We start from the raw sequence: 20897 nt of genomic DNA on the forward strand, positions 1-20897 counted from the left end.
ACCAAATCCTGGTCCCACCCCTGGGGCTGCACAGATGGATGGGTGCCATAGGGATCCATGGACCATCCCATCTTAAGGGGTTGCACATCCCTTTCCTCCAGTTTAATCTCCTTCCAAACTATTTTTCAGGATCTGCCCAGGTGTTCCCATTCCACTCCTTGGGCTCTGCACCTGTGATTAATTTCATGATTTGGACAAAGCTGTGTTTTGTTGCTGGTGCCAGCACAATTTCCATCTTTTGTTCTAACAGATGTCTGCTCTCTTTCTCTTTTCAGTTCTCATTTAACACCTCTATCTCCAGCTGCTTCTTCAAGCCCCCCTGTGCCTGCATGATGCATGCCCGGGGATGCACATACAGCTCCTCTGCTTCTCCTATCTCCTTTGTTTCTTTGACATTATCTATTCTATATGATGCTGTGGGGGTCAAAACCCTTCTCCTTCAGCCTTTCCATTTCCAGAAGAGAGGCCCAGCACTGCCTCTATAAGAATTTGCAGCTGGCAAATTGGCAGGACATCAATAAAGATTTGTACAGGCTTACAAAATTGAGACAAATGATATAGTCAAACAAGACTTACTTTATAAACCAGTTAAACTAAATAAACCAATTAAAGCTCTGCCAACATTTGAATACAGATTCATTATGTCCAGTGGAATTCATATGATCTAAGAATGCTGAAGATATTACAAGGGTAACCCAGAACATGCTTTCACTCTCCCAAGCAGGCTACTGTCCTCGAGGGGCTCCTCTGGGCTGCATCCCAACCCCTGCGAAGTCCCCCGGCTGCTTTGCTATTGCTCTGAGAGCTGACTCAACTGGCAGGGCTTCACCTATAGCCCAGTCTGATCTGTGGTCAGATCTGATCATCTTAACCCTCCCAGACCGGGGTCAGACTTTCTGCCCCACACCACAACTGCCACACATGTGATAGGAGTCAGCTGGCACAGGGACTGTAAGCACCACACACCTGAAGCCAGCCACAACACAGCTGGTCAGTGGCAGGCATTGCTGAGAGAACTCAGTTCCTGCCGGACCAGCTGCACACTGCGCTCAACTTGAACCGGAATTCTGTGTAGTGTCATCAGGTTATGAAAACAAGGCTTAAGGATATGCAAACTCTTCAGTCCCCAAAGACTGTTCCACACTGTGCAAAGCTCACAGATGGCACCAAGTCAGGCACAGCAGCCACAGTTATTTCCCCTCCAAAACACCAAATAAAGCAGTTGTGTTCTTATCAGGTGGTAGCCTTGACTCCACAGGGAAGGGAAGGCCTGTTCCTTCTCAGCCCGCTACAGATTCAATCCAGCATCTGACAGGCCTCAGAAGCCTGGGTGAAGTGAGGGGGAAGGGTGGAGGACACTGACCTGCTGAAACAGTCAAGGCACAAGCAGGAACACAGCCTGGGCAGGAGGAAACAAATGAAAATATCAGAGGCTGAGGCTTTGCCATTACAGAGCTCAGCTGGGAGAATCACCTAACCTGGTCCAAGGCCTCTCTCGACTCACCTGCATGACCTCAGTTCCCAGCCACTCTTACGCCAAGAAGCATCAGGTAGATCTTGCTGACAGACCATGGCCTCCCTATAACATGGAAACAAAGGCAAACACATCCCTCCAGCCCAAGGACCTCCCAATGGGCCAGACAAATACCTTCCATTGTCCTTAGCAATGCTTGTGTACTCAGGCACATGGGACTACCCTTCCCTTCTTTAAAAGCCCACCCCGGCAGCATGAGCCCTTTACTTCGGCAGCTGCTGTCAGAGAACATGCCCAACACGAACCCTTACTGATCCTGACTGGGGCCCAGCACTTCTCTCACCTTGGGCAATGCCTCTGCATACCTGGGGCTAATCACCGCCATCATGGTGCTGGGGAGAATAAACCAATATCCCTCTGACAAGGACAGACACAGGGTAAATCTTGGCATGTTGGCCTGTATCAAGAACAGTGTACCCAGCAGGGCCAGGGAAGGGACTCTGCCCCTGCACTCGGCCTTGGTGAGGCCACACCATGAGTACTGTGATCAGTTCTGGGCCCCTCACTTCCAAAAGGACATTTAGGTGCTGGAGCGTGAGCAGAGAAGGACAACAAGGCTTGTGAAGGCTCTAGAAAAACATGTCTTATGAAGAACTGGATTTGTTTAGCCTAGAGGAGGCTCAGGGGGATGACATCGCTCTCTACAACTCCCCAAGAGGTTGTAGTGAGGTGGGTGCTGGTCTCATCTGCTGTGCCTGCAGTGAGAGGACAGGAGGAAATGGCCTTAAGCTGAGACAGTGGAGATTCAGATGAAGTATTAGAAAAAATGTTCTCACTGTCAGGCACTGGAAAGAACTGCCCAAGGAGGTGGTGGAAGCACCACCCCTGGAGGTGTTCAAGAGGCATTGGGATCTGGCGCTGGGTGATGTTTTAGTGACTATGGGGTTACAGTGGCAGTGCTGGGTGGACAGTAGGGCTGGATGATGTTCCAGGTCTCTTCCAACTTTAATGTTTCTATGAGTCTAAGCAATGAGATAAAACAAGGTAAGCTGAACATGACTCCTGGAAGGAGGTGAGGCTCAGACAAGACCACCCCTTACTGTTTCCTTCATGACATCTGCACTAGCTCCATGTTCTCAGGAGTTTTTCCAAGTGCTATCAGGCCTACCAAGACCTTACCAACTGCAGCCATTCCCATCCCAGACCAGATTCCAGGACGTCCTTTCAGGAGCAGCCTGGCTATCCTGCCTCTTCAAATGGTCTGGCTACCTCCGTAACTGGTGAGCTGCCAATAAATGGAGTTTCGTTTTCCTCAAAAGCTGCAGCATCTCAGCTGCTTCCAACAACAGGTAGTCTGCACACTTCAGCCATGAGGACCTGCAGGTCACACCCACCTGAATACCCTGAAACCCAAGTAAGCGATGTTCTAAATCCTTACCACCTCAACAGCCATGTTCCTTCCTGTGCTGACCCAAAACAAGCACAGGGTACTGCAGAGATAGGGAGATTGCGGCCCCTCTGGGCAGAGGGGCACACAGGAAACATCAGAGGGGGTGTGCAGTGCAAGGCTTAATGAAGGCAAATGGAGCACATGGAGTACTGCATCCATACTCAACTGCATCCTGCACCACTGACAGCTATAGAAAATGCTGGCTTCTGTTGTTGAGCACAGATTCAGGAGTTAGATACAGCCAGTGTAGCTGCAGTGATACCTGCTCAAACTTACCTCAGACCATGCAGAAGTGGCCTGACACTTGTCTGGAAAAGATGACTTTGGCTACATTAAAGTGAGGACTGTTTTATTTTCCAGTGGGACTGAAGTGCTTTTAAGAGTTTGACACTTTGCTAGAGCACACAGGATTTCATGACAGAGACAGCACCATCAGGAATTCTGCTAACCACTCCACAGATATGGAGACTCACATTGCACAGCACCCCACTTCTCAGATCCTCTTCTCATCTTAGTCAGAGAAGCCAAGAGCAGCTCAGTTGTTGCTGGATTTTAAAGGTCTGACGCATCTCTCATCCTGGAACAGGATTTCTCTGGAGAGCTGTGCTGATGGGCTTTTACGCGAACATAAGGCAGGGACTCTTGACTTTCAAATTACTCTCTATCTACTCTGTCACCCCCAGACACTCCTCCTCCATGCCCTACTGGACTTTCAAGTCCTGCCCCCCTTCAGTGGCATTTCTCTGACCAACCATCACAAAACTTTCTTGTCCCTGGAAGGCACAAAGATGAGTGGAGTTCTCATCAAGGACTCAAGTAGCAACATTTGCAAAGTTAAGAGACCTGGGGAACATAACACTGATTCAAATGGATTTGGGATAAAGGCTCTCCCCATGGCACCAAATCCAACTACTTCCAATGGGTTTAGTCCTTGACACCTCCAATCTGTCTCATTCCCAGCCCAATATCCCTGCCACATCAGAACCTCCCCTTTCTCATAGCTTGTTAAAAGGACTGGCTATCGAAATACCCCCTCACAGACCTCAACATCTAAGGAGAAAACAACCAGAAGACAACAGACATGGTCAGGAGGATGAATGGTCTCCAGCTGCGAAGAAGGATACACAAGAAAACAGTAGAAGGAACAATGACAGAGGATGGAGAGTCTGGCCAAAGGCAACAAAGCCAGAAACAAGCCAGGTCTGCAGTCGTGCTCGAGTGTGTGTATTTTCTTCAGGAAGAAGCAAGGGCAATGTAATTGGAGAGGGACAGGCATGGAACAAGAGGAGGCACCAGTCCTCTGGTGAAGGTGCAAAGAACAGAAGGTGCAAAGACAGAAGGAAGTTGGGACAGACTGCACATATGAAGACATGGGGTCAGAGAGTGAGAACAGAAGCAGCGAAAAGCAATAAAGTCCGTGTGAACAGAGACCATGGATAGGTGAGACAGACATAAACTGCAGAAACAGGATGAGAAAAGTTCAAAGAAATAAGTCTAATGCTAATAGGGAAAGGAAGAGAGGGAGAAAATAACTAAATGCTTACATAAAACTGCTCTGTGCAATGAAAGGCAGGCTCTATGTGCTGAATTATAAGGTGACTAGGTGGAAAAGCAGCCAAACCAAAGTTATTTTCAGAAGCATAATGGCAGCTGCAACATCATTCCATCAGCCTGGCAGAAACAAAGCCAAGAGGTAAAGAGTACACTCCTACACTGAGCAAAGAAATAGGTCCTTCAGCTAACTTACTGTCTAGGCAACTCTGTTTCTATATAAACAAGTACTAATATTTTTTCTTTTGTTGAAAGTATTTAATAAAACAGTATGCTTAGCATACTCAGTAATACCAGGTTACTCTCTACAGCAGGATGCAGATGATGTAGCAGCCAATGGACCATTTGGGAGAGGTGTGATTTGCTGTTACTGGTAGGCAAACAGTTGCCCCAAATTCTTGAATGCCAGACAGGACTAGAATTGATCAAAAATATTACTCTTCAAAACAAAACCATAAAAAAACCCCCACAAAGTTTACATACATTCTACACTAAGCTACTATTCGTAGCAACCAACTTCTAGAGGTCCTTGTGCAATTACCAAATTGTAAATATGCACATAGGTAGAAAACCCCCCCAAACCCCCTAAAAAACCCTCCAGCTATTTTGACTTTCAAGAAGTATCTGCAGAGTCAAAGTCCCTGACCAGCTTTGCAGTAAAGGATTCTGTTTACACTGTCCCTTCAAATAGCTCTAAGGTTTTGTAAAAGGCTGCCAAGCCAAAGGTTTGGCAAGCTTCTGTAAGGCCATTCTCAGACAAGCATTGTACAGTAACTCAGGGCCCTCTCAGCAGACACTGCTACAAACTACTTGAGTATCTCCATCCCAGGGTCCACAACAGCAGCACTGTGGGCTTCACACTCCTCTTCTGATGCCTCCTGCTTCCCTCACATGCTGGCAGCCTGCTGGGGGGGCACGCCTGGCGTGGGCTGCCGTGGCAGTGTGTACATGGCCCCCAGGAACTGGTCTGCGATGCGGCCGGCTTCCCTCAGGCCGCTCAGCAATGCGCCGTGGACAGTCGCAGGGTAGTTGCGAATGGTGTGTTCACCCGCAAAGAACAGGCGAGGAATGGGCTGGGGAGCAAAGAACACTGTCAGGGTTTGCTCATGTTTTTTCAGATTCTGCAGCAAATGATACTTTAAGAATATTAAAAGTCCTCTAAGCACACCACAATCTCCATCATCATAAAGGTGGTGCACATTAAGAAAGTCCATATTGAACTTATTTTAACCTGTGTACAAATTACCAATAAAATAAAGCTCTATTCAATAAGCAATGTTTGCAGAGCCAGAGAAGCAGAAGAGGGTTATGTCCCAGCTGTATCGAAACAGCATTTATAAGCTGTAACCGTAACTCTACAGACAAACTGTCAAACGTGTCAAACACTGTCAACGTGTTTAGGAAGAATAATTTCTGATCCTGGAACATGAACTCTAGCATAGTAAACAAACAGAAAGTTCAATAATTCACTTAAATCAGCAGACTCTCTTTAAACTGAGACCTAAAACAACTACCCACACAATCATAAAAAGTGGGAGAAAAACAAATGTTCATGTATTACATTCTGCAGGGAATAATTTTATTCATAGCTGTGTGTACTAATGACTTGTATCATTAGAACAAGAACTCAAATAAAGCCAAAGCCACACAGCCTTTACTGGCAGTGCTTTCAAGAGTGGCTGCTGCTCTCAAACTTAATTCCCTCACCATGATCTGGAGATGACTCTTACCTTCATTGTGTTGGCCCCCCATTTGGGAAGAGACCTTTTGAGTCCTGTTCTTCTCATTCTGGCCTTTACCCTCTTTCAAATCACTACAACTCACTTACATATGGCAATGGACAACAAAAACATGGAGTATGAAACACAGGTATAACATTAAATACTCTGTTCAGACATAACCAAACTGGCTTTCTGAATAAAAACGCTCTTATTTTAGCAAACAAATGACACCAAACCTCTGATGACAGAACTCATGGATGAAAAAATAATTCTTTTACAGGTTTTAATCATTCATCATAAGATGCCAGTGTCTAAACTTCTGTTTAGATATGTATGGAAATTACTCAGAAAAATCATTCTGTTTTGAGGTTTTTCTAAAAATAACTGGGGCGTTTCTCACCTGCGGAGCACCTGGAATGGCTGGCCCTGGAGTAATCGGCTGAGCCATCAAATCATAGTCATTTCCAGAGGATCCAGCTGCTACATAGGAGTACGATCCCCGGGCCCACGGGTCAGCACGCCAGCGGGACACCACAGTCTCTTTAGGCTGAGACAAGACAGGAGCTTCAGTTGTTGAGACAGTGCAAATTCTACAGTTTATGACAAATACAAACAATGCAAATAGCAACGATATAAGGAAGAAGTGTTAATGATGGAACTCCACATTCATATTCTATGATAACACATACTAAGGTAAATCTTTGATGGCAATTCCTTAAGTCTTTCCAATATATTACTAGACCGTCCTGCATGTAGATCCTCAACTGGAACTCAGACTTTGTATAGCTGCATACGCCCGCTGTGTGTGTACTGTTTCCTCTGTTTCTTCTCCCATTATCAACATGACGACAACGCACTCTTCCTACTCCTTCAGCCCGAGCTGCTGCCTGTACTGACCTGGGGCACAGCGCTGCTGCCAAATATGCCTTTGAGAATGGCAAGGCACCGACCAACAATGACATCATCACTGATATTCTCCATGATCCCTGCTGCTTCTCCTGCTACCAAGGCCAACAAAATTGGTGCTGTGGGGGGGGGCGGGTAGGAGAGAGAAAAAACAATTGAATTATTGAAATTGAACATTTTGATAACACAAGTTGGACTTGGATAGACACGGCTGTGCAGTTAAGCCATGAGGTTAGATACTACACAAATCCAACAAAAGTAGTCCTAAATTTTCCACCATCATGTCCATATAACAAAAAGAAAATGAATTTATATATGCCATGGTACTATTAAGAATTATAAAGAGAACTGATGTATTAAAAAGTAAATAAAAACATCAGGAAGTACAGCATGCAGAAGAGACAGAAGATTTTTTCAGCGAAGACATTGCTTATTTGACATAGGAGCATCCACCGGGATTTAAGAGCCAACCATGCTACATTTCAGGGAATTCAGTACCTTCCAAACCATCTAATTTAGGTATGATTAACATTAGCAGAGCAGTTAAGTTACCAGTATAAGTACTTCCTTCATGCAAATATCTAGACTTCTCCATTGCCAATGCACATTCACATTAAATAACCTCAATGGAGTGAAAACGATGAACAGTAGAACAATTTCCAGAAAAACAGCAATTCTGAGAAGAATTCAGAAGTAAAATGGACAGATATCAAGTAACTCAGCTGTCATGAGACAGCCATTTCTAAGAGCATTAATATAATTTACCATACACACAAAATAGATGTTGTTTTCCCTCTAGCCAGCTGTGGTAAGAGTAAGCTCTCATTTCTGGCAGTCACAAAGACAAGGAAAATTTAGGTAAGTATTGCAGAACTACCAAAATAACCCAAGGGCAAGAAACAGGCAAGTGACTCAGACCTCAGCACAGTTAATGAAAACTCTTACAGTTGATCTTTCTCCTGCTGGAGATATTTAAGAACTCTTAAATTTATCAAAGAAAATACTACAGCTACAAATCAATGTCAAGCATGTTGAAATAGAAAATAAAAGTCCCTGCTAAAAATCTGGCTTAAACTTTTGTACAAATTTCCAAAGTGATTAGTGAATTTGTTCTATCCTGGTATGCATGGAAATCATGTGTACATGGATGGTGTACATTCCTATAAAGTCCTTAAAGACAATGGGGTGAAGTTCAGCTTCAAATATTCAGGCTGGAAGACCCAATAAAATAGTCTGGTTAAAAACAACAGCCTTTAAAATTCTGAAGAAGCTAGATTAGTAAGAGTTGTTACTACACACATAATTACACTACTCAAGACACAATTAAGACACAAATATGCAGAATTAAAGGCATTTTATTAGAGAAAAAGATACAGGATGGCTCCTGTAGTTTAACTCCATTTTCTAAAAGATTAAGGCCAGTCTTTCAAACAATTGAAGGAACAAACAAAAAACTGATTTCCTATCATCCATAGACATTGGGAAATTCTTTTGTCATTTCAGCATCAATTTTTTCCTCATTTGCTATCCTTGATACAATAAGATCCCTGAACTTCCCAGCAACTGTTCAGTAAATGTATTTTTTCTTGATGGAACAACTGCACAATCAAAATGCAGCTTCCAGTGAATTTCTTAGTGAAAACATGTATTCAGACAACCCCAAAAATATTTTTATGGAAATCCAGCCTTTTTTGTTAGCATTTATCTAGATCTGAAAATGTTATCGAGTCACCTGGATTAGTTCATGATGGTAACAAAAAGGCAGGAGCCTGGAGCAGAAAAGTGACTATTTTGCTACGCAAATACCCAAGTGCTGCTGAGAAAAGCTTCTTGTACAATAAGCATGTGCCACTGCTCCCCAAAAAATTCTCTCCTTGAGGCAGTGATGTTTACTAAGCCTTGATACCAAACAGCAAGCAGAGAACATGGTTTAGCCGGAGATCAGTAACCACAGAGATATGACGAAAATGAGGTCCTTTCTCTATCTCATCTCTAGGAAAAACAGAGTAGTCAGGCAAGAAAACAGACTGAAATGACACTGAACTTCCAGAAAACACTGAGCATTTCTGCCAGGCATTCCTCCACCCTGAGGACAGAGTTTCTCCACCTTCATGGGTACGACAACAATCCAACAGTGTGGTGGAGCAAGAGGCACCAGCAGCACTGGGGCAGCTGCTCCAGTCCAGGCTCAGTGTTCCTGAGCCAACAGGTCTTAACAGCAATCATTACCCTTGGGCTAGACTGAAACCATTGAGAGGACTCCTGTCTGAGCTATAACAGGTCATCCAGTATGGACACATGCAGTCTCTTCACCTGATCCATTCCTCCCCATATCTTTAAACACTTCTCAGAGGTCAACTGGTCTCTGCCAGCCCAAGAACTTTTACAGAACTCCCATAGAGTTCACGCAGACATACCTCTGGTTCTTTTGTTTCTGTATTAATAACTTCTTCAACCTATTCAGTTTACAAAGTCTCTCCCAAAATACTATGGCTACAGAAATAGACTATGACAGCAATAAACAGCAGCTACACAAGTTCAGTCAGGTCTACACCCAACTATCCATGAGAAATGGTAATTGTTGTTCTCGATTTCAGCCATCTGACTTGTGCTTCAACATAAGGTTTTACTGCATTTCTGCTTCATTTCTACCTGCTCTGCCTCTTTTCATGACAAGGAAGGCTTAGAATTTAGCATGTGAAGCTGATTTGTACATGACATGATCTTTCCATCTAAACCAAAACCACGACACTACTTGTTAACTATATAATAGAGCCATCATAAAGCCACAAAAGCCACATGAACAGCCTTGCTATCCAAGGCTCATTACTTGTATTTCTCCAGTAAAATCTTACCAAACATTTTAATAATTCAATAGCCTAGAAAGGCACTTCCCTTGGACAGCAATTTTTTCCATTTAACAGAGAAACCTGGCCTGCTTATGACAGAATGGAAGAAAGCCCACTGGTCATCTGCAAAACAAGTAACTTATTTAATAATGCTCCTTATATATACACTTTTTCGTCTGGTAAATGGCAGTAACAAAACCAGTATACTTACTGCAGAGATCTCCTGACAATCTATTGTGGCAGCACCAGCTACAGATAAACCAAAACTCCTAATGGCAAAGTCCTGCTGTAGAAACATGCAGTGCAGTACCTTTTGGCTACTTAAGCGTTTTCCGAAAAGGAGTTCTATAATTGCCTGTCAGTCTGAGACCCAGTCTACAGTCACAGCCACTTTACTGCTTAAAACAAGAACCAAGGCCATTCATTCAATGAACTGGAAACCCCACAACTTGCTTTTCCTCTAGGGCACAATGCAGCTTACATGTGGATGGGCCTACAGCTCATCAAGCTGGAACAGCACTGCTCAGCAAGAGGAACAAAGGAATCACAAAGCCTCCTGTCTGCTCCACTGAAACCCTGGTGTTGAATACTCTAAAGGCTGCACTGTACTCCCCAAGAAATCACAGACTATGTCAAGTTGGAAGGGAGTCCCAAGGATCATCGAGTCCAACTCCTGGCCCTGCACAGGACCATCCCCAAGAGTCACACCACATGGCTGAGAGCATTATCCCAATTCTTCTTGAACTATGTCAGGCTTAGTGCTGTAACCACTGCCCTTGGGAGCACGTTCCAGTGCCCAACCACCCTCTGGGGGAAAACCTTTTTCTATTATCTAATCTAAACCTCCCCTGATACAACTTCATTCCCTTAGGTCCTGTCACTGGTCACCACAGAGGAGAGATCAGTGTGCCCCTCCTCTTCCTCTCTCAAGGAAGTTGTAACTGCAAGAAGTCTTCCCCTTACTCTCCTCTTCTCCAGGCTGAACAGACCACGTGGCCTCAGCTGCTCCTCATACAGCTTCCCCTCAAGGCCTGTTGCCATCTTTGTTGCCTTCCTTTGGACACTCTCTGGTAGTTTAATGTCTTTCTTATATGGTGACAACCAAAACTGCCAATACTTTTCAAGCTGAGGCCACAGTGCAGAGCAGAGCAGGACAATCCCCTTCCTGGCCCTGCAACAATGCTGTGCCTAATGGCCCTCAGGTCGCTTTCTGTGGCACTGCTTTGCAGCATCTCATTCCCCACTCTGTCCGTACACCCAGGGTTGAGCCATCCCAGGTGCAGAATTGGGCACCTTCCCTTGTTCTGCACTCAGCCGCTTAAGAAAATACACAAGTGAATAGCACCTCTTACATCTGAAAAAATTACATTTCACACTTTGGTGTGAAATCCAGGGTAGCAAAGTCACAAGAAAGGAGTTGAGGTCACAGATGAAAGGAGCTCATCTACGAGTTACCAAATCATCCCAGACTAGACAGACAGCCCCAAGAGGTCTGGCTTCAAACTGTCGGTTCATCTCGGAAAACAACCAGGAAGCTGAGGTTTTGAAAACTAAGACTAAATTGGGTGCCAGACCCATTGGCACAAGAGCTTAGTGAGAGCAGAAGAGCTCAAACAATGTTCCAAGTGGCCAGAGAGAAACTCAATTTCACATACACTTATGAACTAAGAAATGGCTTTCAGTTCAGAAATGCTGCAAAGACAAATCTCCCTTTTCTTGGAGAACTCAATGCATCCTCCTGACAAAGTAGACAGTAGATAATTAAGACAACACTGAAAATTAAGTACTTTCAGAATTATCAGCCCAACTAAACAGACGTTTAATGGAAGCAACCAGGATAACATGGAGAGGTCACAGGACAACTCCACCAAGGTGCAAGAAAATAAAGTAGCTACAAAAGTGCAAGTGTTACAGTAGCTAAGTAGTAATGCAATTCAACAGGCACAGCCTGGAATCCAGCACTCACACTTACCTATGTGCTGCCCTAACCTACTACAGAACTGTCTGCAGTCAGTGCTGTTCTCTGCTTCCATTTGTCTTCCTAAAAATACTATCTTCTTATCATATCCATATGTGAACACTAACAGCATTAATTTTTTTTTTTTTCCTAGATCTGAAACTATACAAATAAGACACTGGCAAAAGCAGACATGCACCACAGCTACCTTTGTACAGGTTCCAAAAGAGGAAAAGTTCTCCTCTGCTTGCAGTAGTGCTCCCAACATGGCCAAACAAATTGACACTTGGATCCCAGAAGACACGATCAAAACACAACACAACCTAGAAAGAAAGAGTATCAACACTTAGGAAGAGCACAGGGAAGAAATAAAAATAAAGACAATTACACTCATTGATGTTCATCACTGGACAGAACATGAAAGGGAAATGTGGTGAATATATAGTGCATATACATAATACATAGAGGTGTATGACTACAGCTGCCTTCCCACAGGTTAGTGTGCTCTCAGAGTTTACCAATTTTCTGGTTAACAAGTTCCATCAGACCTACTTCTGCAATTTAATTCTTTTAAACCTGTGAGGGAAATCAACAAGAGGCCTTTACACTTCCTCAGACCATTTTCATCATCAAACCCTAGCAAAACAGCTGTGGAAAAGGCATTCTTCCTCTCCTCCACCAGACATATTTCACCCACATTTCAGATTCTATCTATGACAACTTCTGGCCTACTGCAGTTTCCCCAGTGACATTGTACCTTGTTCAGGTTGCCAAATCCCATACGCTGCACTGCAGAAGTTTTCCACTCAGGAAGAGGTGGCACAAACTGAACTGCTGGAGGCTGCTGTTTCAGCACTCCCAAGGGCAGAGTGCACAGTACAGCATCACACTTATAAATGAAGGTCTGGCTGGTAGATCGGGTATTTACAGCTATTACTTCACAGCCTGGAAAGGGGAGAGAAAAACAGTTTAACAGAGCAGGAGGCAAGAGCACTGGATTAAAAATTAAAGAAATTACTATAACCACATTAGAAAATACTTTGTTTATGGAGACAGCTTTACACTAACAATAACAACTTGTAGGCAAGTTGTTACTGGCCATTTAGCTCTATTCCAGAAAACACAATTAAGGTAGCATCTGAAAATGGCCTTACTAGGATGAGCCTAAAGGTTCATCCAGGTCAGTATTTAAATATATCCATAAATAAACAACAAGTAGAGAGTGAGCCTCTCATTACATTGCTCTCCCAGCTGACAGTTTCCCAAGCCCAGTGTTTTGAAGAACAACAAAAAGATATATTCCTTCCATTACATTCATTTATACTTCTAATACCAGGTCCTGTGGCACCAAGCCTTAAGCAGTTCCAGATCTCTTACTCCAAATGCTTCAATCAATGACGTAAATAAGTAAAGAGAATAACGTGATCAGTAAATACAACTGAAAAAGATTGTGTCAAATGAGTCACAGAAATTATCAAAAAATATTCAAGATTAATAAATCTCTAACAACTACTTACACAATCCCAGTAAGAAACATGGCTGTTTATTTAACCCCAAACACATAATGGGAGGGGTTTTACAATATCCTCACACCTGCTTTCAGAAGCACTGAAGTCTATTTTCTATGCTCATACTCCCTCAAAGCAGTTTCCTGGAGGGTTCATGTACCTGATGCTGTATAGCGAACCTGTCGAACCGCTGTGTTTAACTTAATATCCAACCCTTCTGCTAAGGCTACCGGCACACAGGAATATCCATTCCTCACAGTCAAGTGACTGCCTGTGAATTCAAAGTCATCATCCTAAAATGAAGAGGCACAAAAAGCATGCATTCATAATGAAGTCCCCATAGTCAATAGAAAATAATCAACAACTCTACACAATGGCAGAAAATATATAAAAAAATTTTTTTTAGAGAGTCAAATAAATGTGAAATTTCTTCTGATTTTTAGTCAAGTAATAAGTATGGAAACTTTCAGCAGACAGTGCCGATAGAGATTGTTTTGGCACTAACAAAAAGCTGTCTGGAATTTCATTATTGAATAATAATCACATAAGAATTCAGTACCTGCACAAAAGCAGACACACGTAACAGTTAGAAACTCTTAACACTGACGAACTTTAATGAGAATGAATTAAACATGGTTCAAGTTTTTAGTGGATTGCTGAGTAATGACTACCTACCTGGTCCCAGTGCTTCAGTGAAAGCGTAGAAAGGGGTGTAGCATTAGCAAATTCTAGGTTTGCAAAATGCCAGTCGAGTATTTGCCTGTCTCTTGATGACAAATAAACATCACTAGAAAAAACAAATGTAACACAAAGATATTTAGTTTGTTAGAACAAGATATTGTGAACGCATTGCTTCTGAAAATTTCTTCCCAAGTGATTTTTGAGTCTCTCCTTAGTGCAGAAATAAAAGCATTAAAAAACAACACAAACAGATTCTGTTTCCAACATCTGGACGTCTCTCATGAAAACTGAGTATCAAAACCCAGCAAATTCAGATTTTTAAAGCAGAGTTCAGGGAAGCTAAAAACTTCAGAAATAAAAAAAGGTTACATAAATAATGGTTAAAGTAGCACGCATAAGGACAACAACAAAAACCTAGTAAAATTGCACAGAATAATAATATTCTGCCAATAAAAGTAGAATTGTATGCTATCATTACTGACAGGTATTTAAGACCTTAAATGCCTTTTGAGATCAGGCACTGATTACTGCCAGGATTTCTACAGAATCACCCTAGCTCAGAACCACCTTTTCTGTTTGAGTCATTTCTAAAAATGAGCAAGGTGAGTTCTAAAGCTGAGGGAGCTCAAACTCCGTGCTTGTACCTTTCTCACCCCTTGAGTTCCCATAATAAAAGCATACCATAGCAATTTTGAAACTCGGGAAAAGTAGTAAAATAACTGCTTTACTAGGTATTTCTCTTTTTAGTTTGTATCTTTACCTTGGTGGATTGGCTTCAAGTTCTTGTAATTTCTCTTCCAGCTTTCCTTGTGTTTCTGCCAATTCATCATACTCCTATTAAGATTAAAAGCTAATATTAACACCAGTTTACATGTAAAAGGACTTTGAAGACATCATGTAGCATCAGACTGGGCCTAGTCTCAAGAGAAATCACTAGAAAATTCATGGATTTAGTGGAAGCTAAATCGAGTTTGTTATTTTTTTCAACATTTAATCCAGCATATTTTGCTCTTCTGCTCTGTGTATATACAGAGCTCTATGTCACACTGCAGAAAAGATTAGTTTGGTGATATTTCAGGAATTTAGACACTTGGAACTGAAGAACATAAGGGTCCATTACACTCCTGATATTTTAAGGGTTCCTATGGTACTGAGAGCTTCATATTCCACAAACTGTTTATTCTATTCTTTTCTCTCTTTAAAGTTTATAGCTAATATTGAACATGGAAATTTCCAAAGCAGAATAAATCATACATAAAAAGCAAAGACATGATCTAACTCAAGCTTCTTCCTGATTTTAAAAAATATAAGTAAAACTAGGTATAAAGGCAACAGCCATTCTTCCCTCAAGGCACAATAATTTGGAGTGTCCAATAAAAGCAACAGGAGCACAAAGCTGTTCACTGGTTACAAAATAGAAGAGCCGCTACTTTTGTATACATACATACACATACACACACACACACAGAGCTTCCAAATAAAGGTATACATCCTCTGTTGAGCAAGTAGCTGAAAAATGATTCTTGGTTCTACCTGACCTGGGTTAGCATCCAGGTCCGTCACCATCATAGATACAACAGTTTTTACGGTTTCCTTTTTAAGGCACATCTCTACATTAAGATATTCCCAGAGAAGGGAAGTAACTCTGCTTGTCAAGACAGAGCTCTATACATGATAATCTTTGGATACAAAGAAGTCTTTATTCAAGAAACCACCTTTATTTATCTTAGAGAAAAGGTATCTCTCTTCAAATGCAGATTTTATTTCTAGACTCTTGTGAAATTCAGCGGTATTAAAGACCAAATCTGACATAAAAATTCATCTTCAAAACATTACATGCTGTCTGACACGAGCCAGCAGACTTACGTAAAACTGAGCTTAGTACTCTCTAGCTAAAAGTTCTCAAAGGACCTATGAGTGTTACAACCCACAGTTACTGTCAATCACATTCTCTTGAAAGCACTGGATCACAGTGAGAGATGTGGAAAACATTTACATTGGCTAATTTTATCTGGCTGCTGAAATCCTGAGAAAACAGACTAACATACTATATGTATGTCATCCTTTACCTTGCAAAGTGCAGTCAGATCTCTGTGCTTGCTTTTCACAAGGAACTCTGCTGTAATATCCCGAGGTGGCTTCACTTCTGATGCTTCCTTATACTGCTGATGAAGTTCTTTAATCTTCTCCTTTAAATTCACCATCTTTTAAGATAGAGCAGGAAAAAGAAGAAAGAAAGAAGAAAAAAAATGAGGAAAAGCAGATTTCAACAAGTTACTGTGTAAACTGGATATTCACCTCAAACTATGCCATTATACTAAAGAGATTTCCTGGTTTTGGCAGGTATCACTTATATGCAATTCTACCTCCAAGAAACCAGAGTAAATACCACCAATCCTCAAACAACAAAAACTGTTGGCTGAAACCCAACATCACTGATTTCTTACTATGTTCCAAATAATTTGAGAGCTGTTCACAAATGTTTTTAATTTGAGAAACTTCCATAGAAAAGTAAAGATGTCGTTTACCATGAGCAAAAATAATGGAAGTAGGCCTAATCCACTGTTTCTGTACTACAAATCAGATGTGAAGACAGTAAACATTTTTAAATAGCTCCCCAAAAGCCTCAGCCAATATCAGCATCTCTAAGGGAACCAATGAAACATCACCGTTAATCATCATGTCTGTCCTCTTCTTTTCCTGTATTATGTTTTAGGGTTTTCTGCCTAATCAATTTTTCTCCTCCTCAAGCAGGAGACACCTTTGTCCTAACAGGGTTTCTAAGTAGGTCTTAAGCAAAGAGCTATTTTAAGAACAGCATTAATAGCAACTTTCTGGTATTTTTCTTTGGACATTTTTGTGCATTTTGCCACTTTCTGAGGAACACAATGCTCATCATCTTGTCCTAAATGTCACCATCTGACCTTGTTAAGAAGATCTTTCAATTCCTCCTGTGTTTTCACAATTTTTTTCCAGTGCTCAATCTGCTCATCCTTCACATGCTTCTCCTGCAATCTGGAAAAGGTGAGAAGTGAGAGTCAGCTCAACATAAAATCCTTGTGTTGATGTCATGAAGATTTTTTGCCTTTTCTTTTATACCCGTTATACCTTTTTGCAACTTCTGTATTCTTAGTGCTTTTGCCTACATTCTTGGACTTGTCTGTCAAGCTAAGAGACTGAACATTTTAGAAGCTTCGTAGCCAGGGATCAGTGTGCCCCAGAGCCCAAGGTCCTCTTCAGAACACATTCTGTAAACCAAGATAGAACCATCCAGGGGAAGGTTCCTTGGGGAGGGGGGCTCACTTGAGCCTCTCATTGGGGAATCTTTGATAGATCTGCTAATTAGTAAAACCTATAATGTTATACCCGATCTTTTGGGGCACTCTCAGTGGGGTGCATTTCAATGCATATGACCTGGACATGTGCACCTAAGGATCCTTAAAATAAATACCAAGGTAAAATCCCTTTTCCCCTTCTAACTGTGCATGACTCTTGATTTTAAGACCAGGAAAAGGCATCAGTGTTAATGAGAAAACTTATTATCACAATCTAATTAATGGAATGCAATAAAATCACATCATGGGATATTTTAGTAAATTCTTGTATGGCAATTAGAAAATGAATGCAAGTTTCTGTACATAAGGGATATGTGACCAGATAAAATATGAGTCTGAAGTTACCTGCTATTAAAGGCCATTACAATTGCCATTAGCTTTCAAGTAGTGTTAGTGCGCTATATGCACACCAATCGCACTGAGTCACTGTAGCAATGATTTCCAGGAAACTTTCAAGAAGAGAGGTTTGCTACTTTTAACTATCTGTGAGATCAAGCAGCTGTTTTAAGAGAGTAAGCAGCTGCTTACCTATAGGAACACCACAATTGTTTCAGGTATCTTTTGGAAATTCATCCACAAAATGGGAAGGTCTACCAAAAAGAGAGAAGTCACTTACTGTATGACAACCTCCAGAGCCTGACCTAGGGAGACAGGCTTATTATTGAGAACATTAAAATCCAGCTGATGACTGAGATAGGATGTGGCTTCCAGCAAACGATTAAATTCTTGCTCCACCATTTCATCTTTCTCTTTGGGAACCTAGGAGACAAAAGAACAAACATTGTTCTTAACCTATTCATAAATAATACAGTTGCTGAGAATAGCCCTTGCAAAAAAAATTTTAATACCTTTAGCTCTCTCAAATGGTCAGACGCCAAGGTCTGTACAACACAATGTCACACTTTGCCAGGATGGGCACAAGAAGAGCTGTCAAACCACGATCACAGACTCCTCTTGCAAGAGAAAACCAAACTGCTTTATGGGCTCATAAGATTTCCGTACCGAAAAGGAAGGTGTGTTCATCAAAGCTAGAGAAGCTTGCCAAAAGGCTCTGACAGAAGGATGGCTCTACACAATCACAAGGCTTTAGAAGGCTTGGCATAGTTCAGCGAAGTAGACAGGCAGTAATTTATCTTCTGGAATGATCACTGTGACTAAGAACTAACAATCCAGCTTTTCTAGGATGAAGGCAGAAACACTGCAGGACATGTACGGAATGGTAGTATTTTACTGTACTGATGATACTCAGTTAAATAGTGATTATCATCTCACTAAATAATTAAATAGTGAGTGCTGCCAGTATGAAAATACCTGTTACATGATGAGAGCTCAAGTGCTGGAATGAGCAAACCTTACATCTGTTAAGCCACGCATGGGTTAAACAAAGAAGAGAGAGAAACACTGATGCGTGTAAGGGAAAAAATCATCATGAGGAAAAGAAAAAACTATTTGCTTCAGAAAGACAGGGAAAGCTCTTGGATGGCTGCTAAACAGAACGAAAATAACTTGAGAGGTGTTGTTAACAGTGCTAAGCCTATCCCTATGACTTGATCAGATGGCTCTTTTCCAATTATTATTCAACCCTAACTCAAAGGATACCCCGCGTTAAGTGGCAAGTATCTCATCGTCTAATTACAACTCCTCTTTGACTTTGCAGCTGGCCACTCATTCTTGTGCCAGTGGTTACCTTCTAACTCTGTAGGTCTTTCTTCTCTGGCATTTTCCCAGACTGAAACACTGAAGTTCACAATTAACAGCTGTATTTCATCTCTGGGTATATACCGTAAGTGTTATAAGCCAACTTGTCTACCAGCCTGTACTAAGATGTTGATTCTCCCACTATTTTTGCAGTGAAATGTCTTAGAAGCCCTGTACTGTTCTGCAGGCAGCATCTCACTGGAGACTTAAGGCACCATGAAATCAATCTCCCTATTTCTGATGCATCTCTGACAGAATTTTAAGAATGAAGGTAACTCCCCCACCCCCTGGCAGCCAAAGACTAGTGACTCACCAACTCTGCAATCCATGCAAGGTTCTCCTACTTTCTTAATTATTCGTTCAATTCTCTTATCATTCAAAGTTATGAGGTCTCAAAAATGAATGATCTCTTTTTTGACACAACTATATTGTGTATTAAGTCCACCACTTATTTCTCAAAATCATGTGGTTTTAAAACATTATTAAAGTTTTGCAATACTGTAAGTTCAGAGGTTGGAATATTGTATGCAACAGCACTATAAAAGACACAGATTATAAGATGACTGGAGCACATATCTAAAGATTATGAGGGTATTTCAAGCTATCCCTACACTTATCTTCAGTCTTGTCCAATCTACAATTTCAAGATATAGATGCATGTTTACATTTCTGCTCATTTGTGAAAAATTGAGTATCTGCCCCAATGCAATCATATTGATCACTCTGATTTAATACTGCTCCCCTTCAAGATTAAAGCTGAAACTTCCTCTTCAGCCAGATCTGTACTTAAGACGCCGCTCCTCTCTGGTAGTTGCTGCCAGTCAATATTTGATAACAATTATGTAACTCCATAGCTATGTAACAATATAACTTGAACCTGTTGTGTCCAAAAACATGTGGGTGTGATTCTAGGTAGAACACGTATTTCACAATTATGAGACTATTTTCCTATGTGTACCAGCAGAAACCTTCAACAAGGCTACTGAGCATAGCAGAGGCATAAGGGAAGCTTCAAATGGCAGTTCCTAAATGTAAACTCTTTTGTCGCATACCCATGATACACCCACTGCTGACTTAACTTTGGCATTCTAGTACCACATCTGAACACCAGGACCTACTTTAACAGCATGGGTCCACACTACTGTGACCTTTTGGTTTTTTTAATTATGAAAACAGAAGAGCTGGAAATTAAAAGGCCTGATCCAAATGACTTTGTTTCTAGTACACTTTCATACAGTCTATCCATGGATAAGTGATTCTGCCTCTGAAGAGAAGACCCTGGTGATGGACAGAGTGATGCTGCAGCTTCTGGCTTAAGTCAAAGCCCTGTCTGTGTGGGCCATGATCTGGTATACGTCCCCAGTAGTGGTCTCTGTGGGAAACAGGACTTGCTACTACTAAGCACTGCCTTAAGGCTAAACAGAGATGCTCCACAGAGTCCACACAGGGTAGGCTCCACAGAATGATTAGATTTCAAAGTTCTTCTCTAGATGAAGGAAGTGTAGGATAGCTCCCCTGACTAAAATTAGATCTCCTGTTTCAAGAAACCAATGGCAATCACTTTTATCATTTAAGCAGTGTCTTCCAAGCTCCAGCGTAAGCATCTATGATTGCACCACAATCCATCTGTGGTAAGTGAAGTAGCACTGCCCAAGCATGCAGAGGTGGCATTAGGCAAACCAGAAGTCAGCCAAGGCTGAAACTGAGACGCTGCACGTGAAAGGCTGAGAAATGGCCCTCTCTCCATGTGCAGTGGTGGCTGAAGCT

The 20897-nt window shown here is 41.9% G+C and overlaps 1 protein-coding gene across 3 annotated transcripts in view; it reads right to left on the reverse strand.

Annotated features, from left to right (window-relative positions):
* Positions 1-556: 556 nt before the first annotated feature.
* Positions 557-20897, reverse strand: part of KDM1A (lysine demethylase 1A) — a 74594-nt gene continuing 54253 nt past the window's right edge. For 2 of the 3 annotated variants that reach the window (XM_017732915.1, XM_008632597.2), the window contains 11 exons: positions 18049-18191; positions 17022-17112; positions 16167-16301; positions 14858-14931; positions 14092-14203; positions 13577-13709; positions 12666-12853; positions 12117-12231; positions 7094-7221; positions 6597-6743; positions 557-5548 (listed from right to left, as the gene is read on the reverse strand). In XM_017732915.1, the coding sequence (XP_017588404.1) occupies positions 5363-5548; positions 6597-6743; positions 7094-7221; positions 12117-12231; positions 12666-12853; positions 13577-13709; positions 14092-14203; positions 14858-14931; positions 16167-16301; positions 17022-17112; positions 18049-18191 (1452 nt within the window). In that variant the 3' untranslated portion in view covers positions 557-5362. The remainder of the gene's footprint in view (positions 5549-6596; positions 6744-7093; positions 7222-12116; positions 12232-12665; positions 12854-13576; positions 13710-14091; positions 14204-14857; positions 14932-16166; positions 16302-17021; positions 17113-18048; positions 18192-20897) is intronic. The other variant, XR_001861560.1, reaches the window with a different exon arrangement.

This window comes from Corvus brachyrhynchos, unplaced genomic scaffold, assembly GCF_000691975.1.
Source record: "Corvus brachyrhynchos isolate BGI_N302 unplaced genomic scaffold, ASM69197v1 scaffold425, whole genome shotgun sequence".
Classification (NCBI taxonomy): Eukaryota; Metazoa; Chordata; class Aves; order Passeriformes; family Corvidae; genus Corvus; species Corvus brachyrhynchos.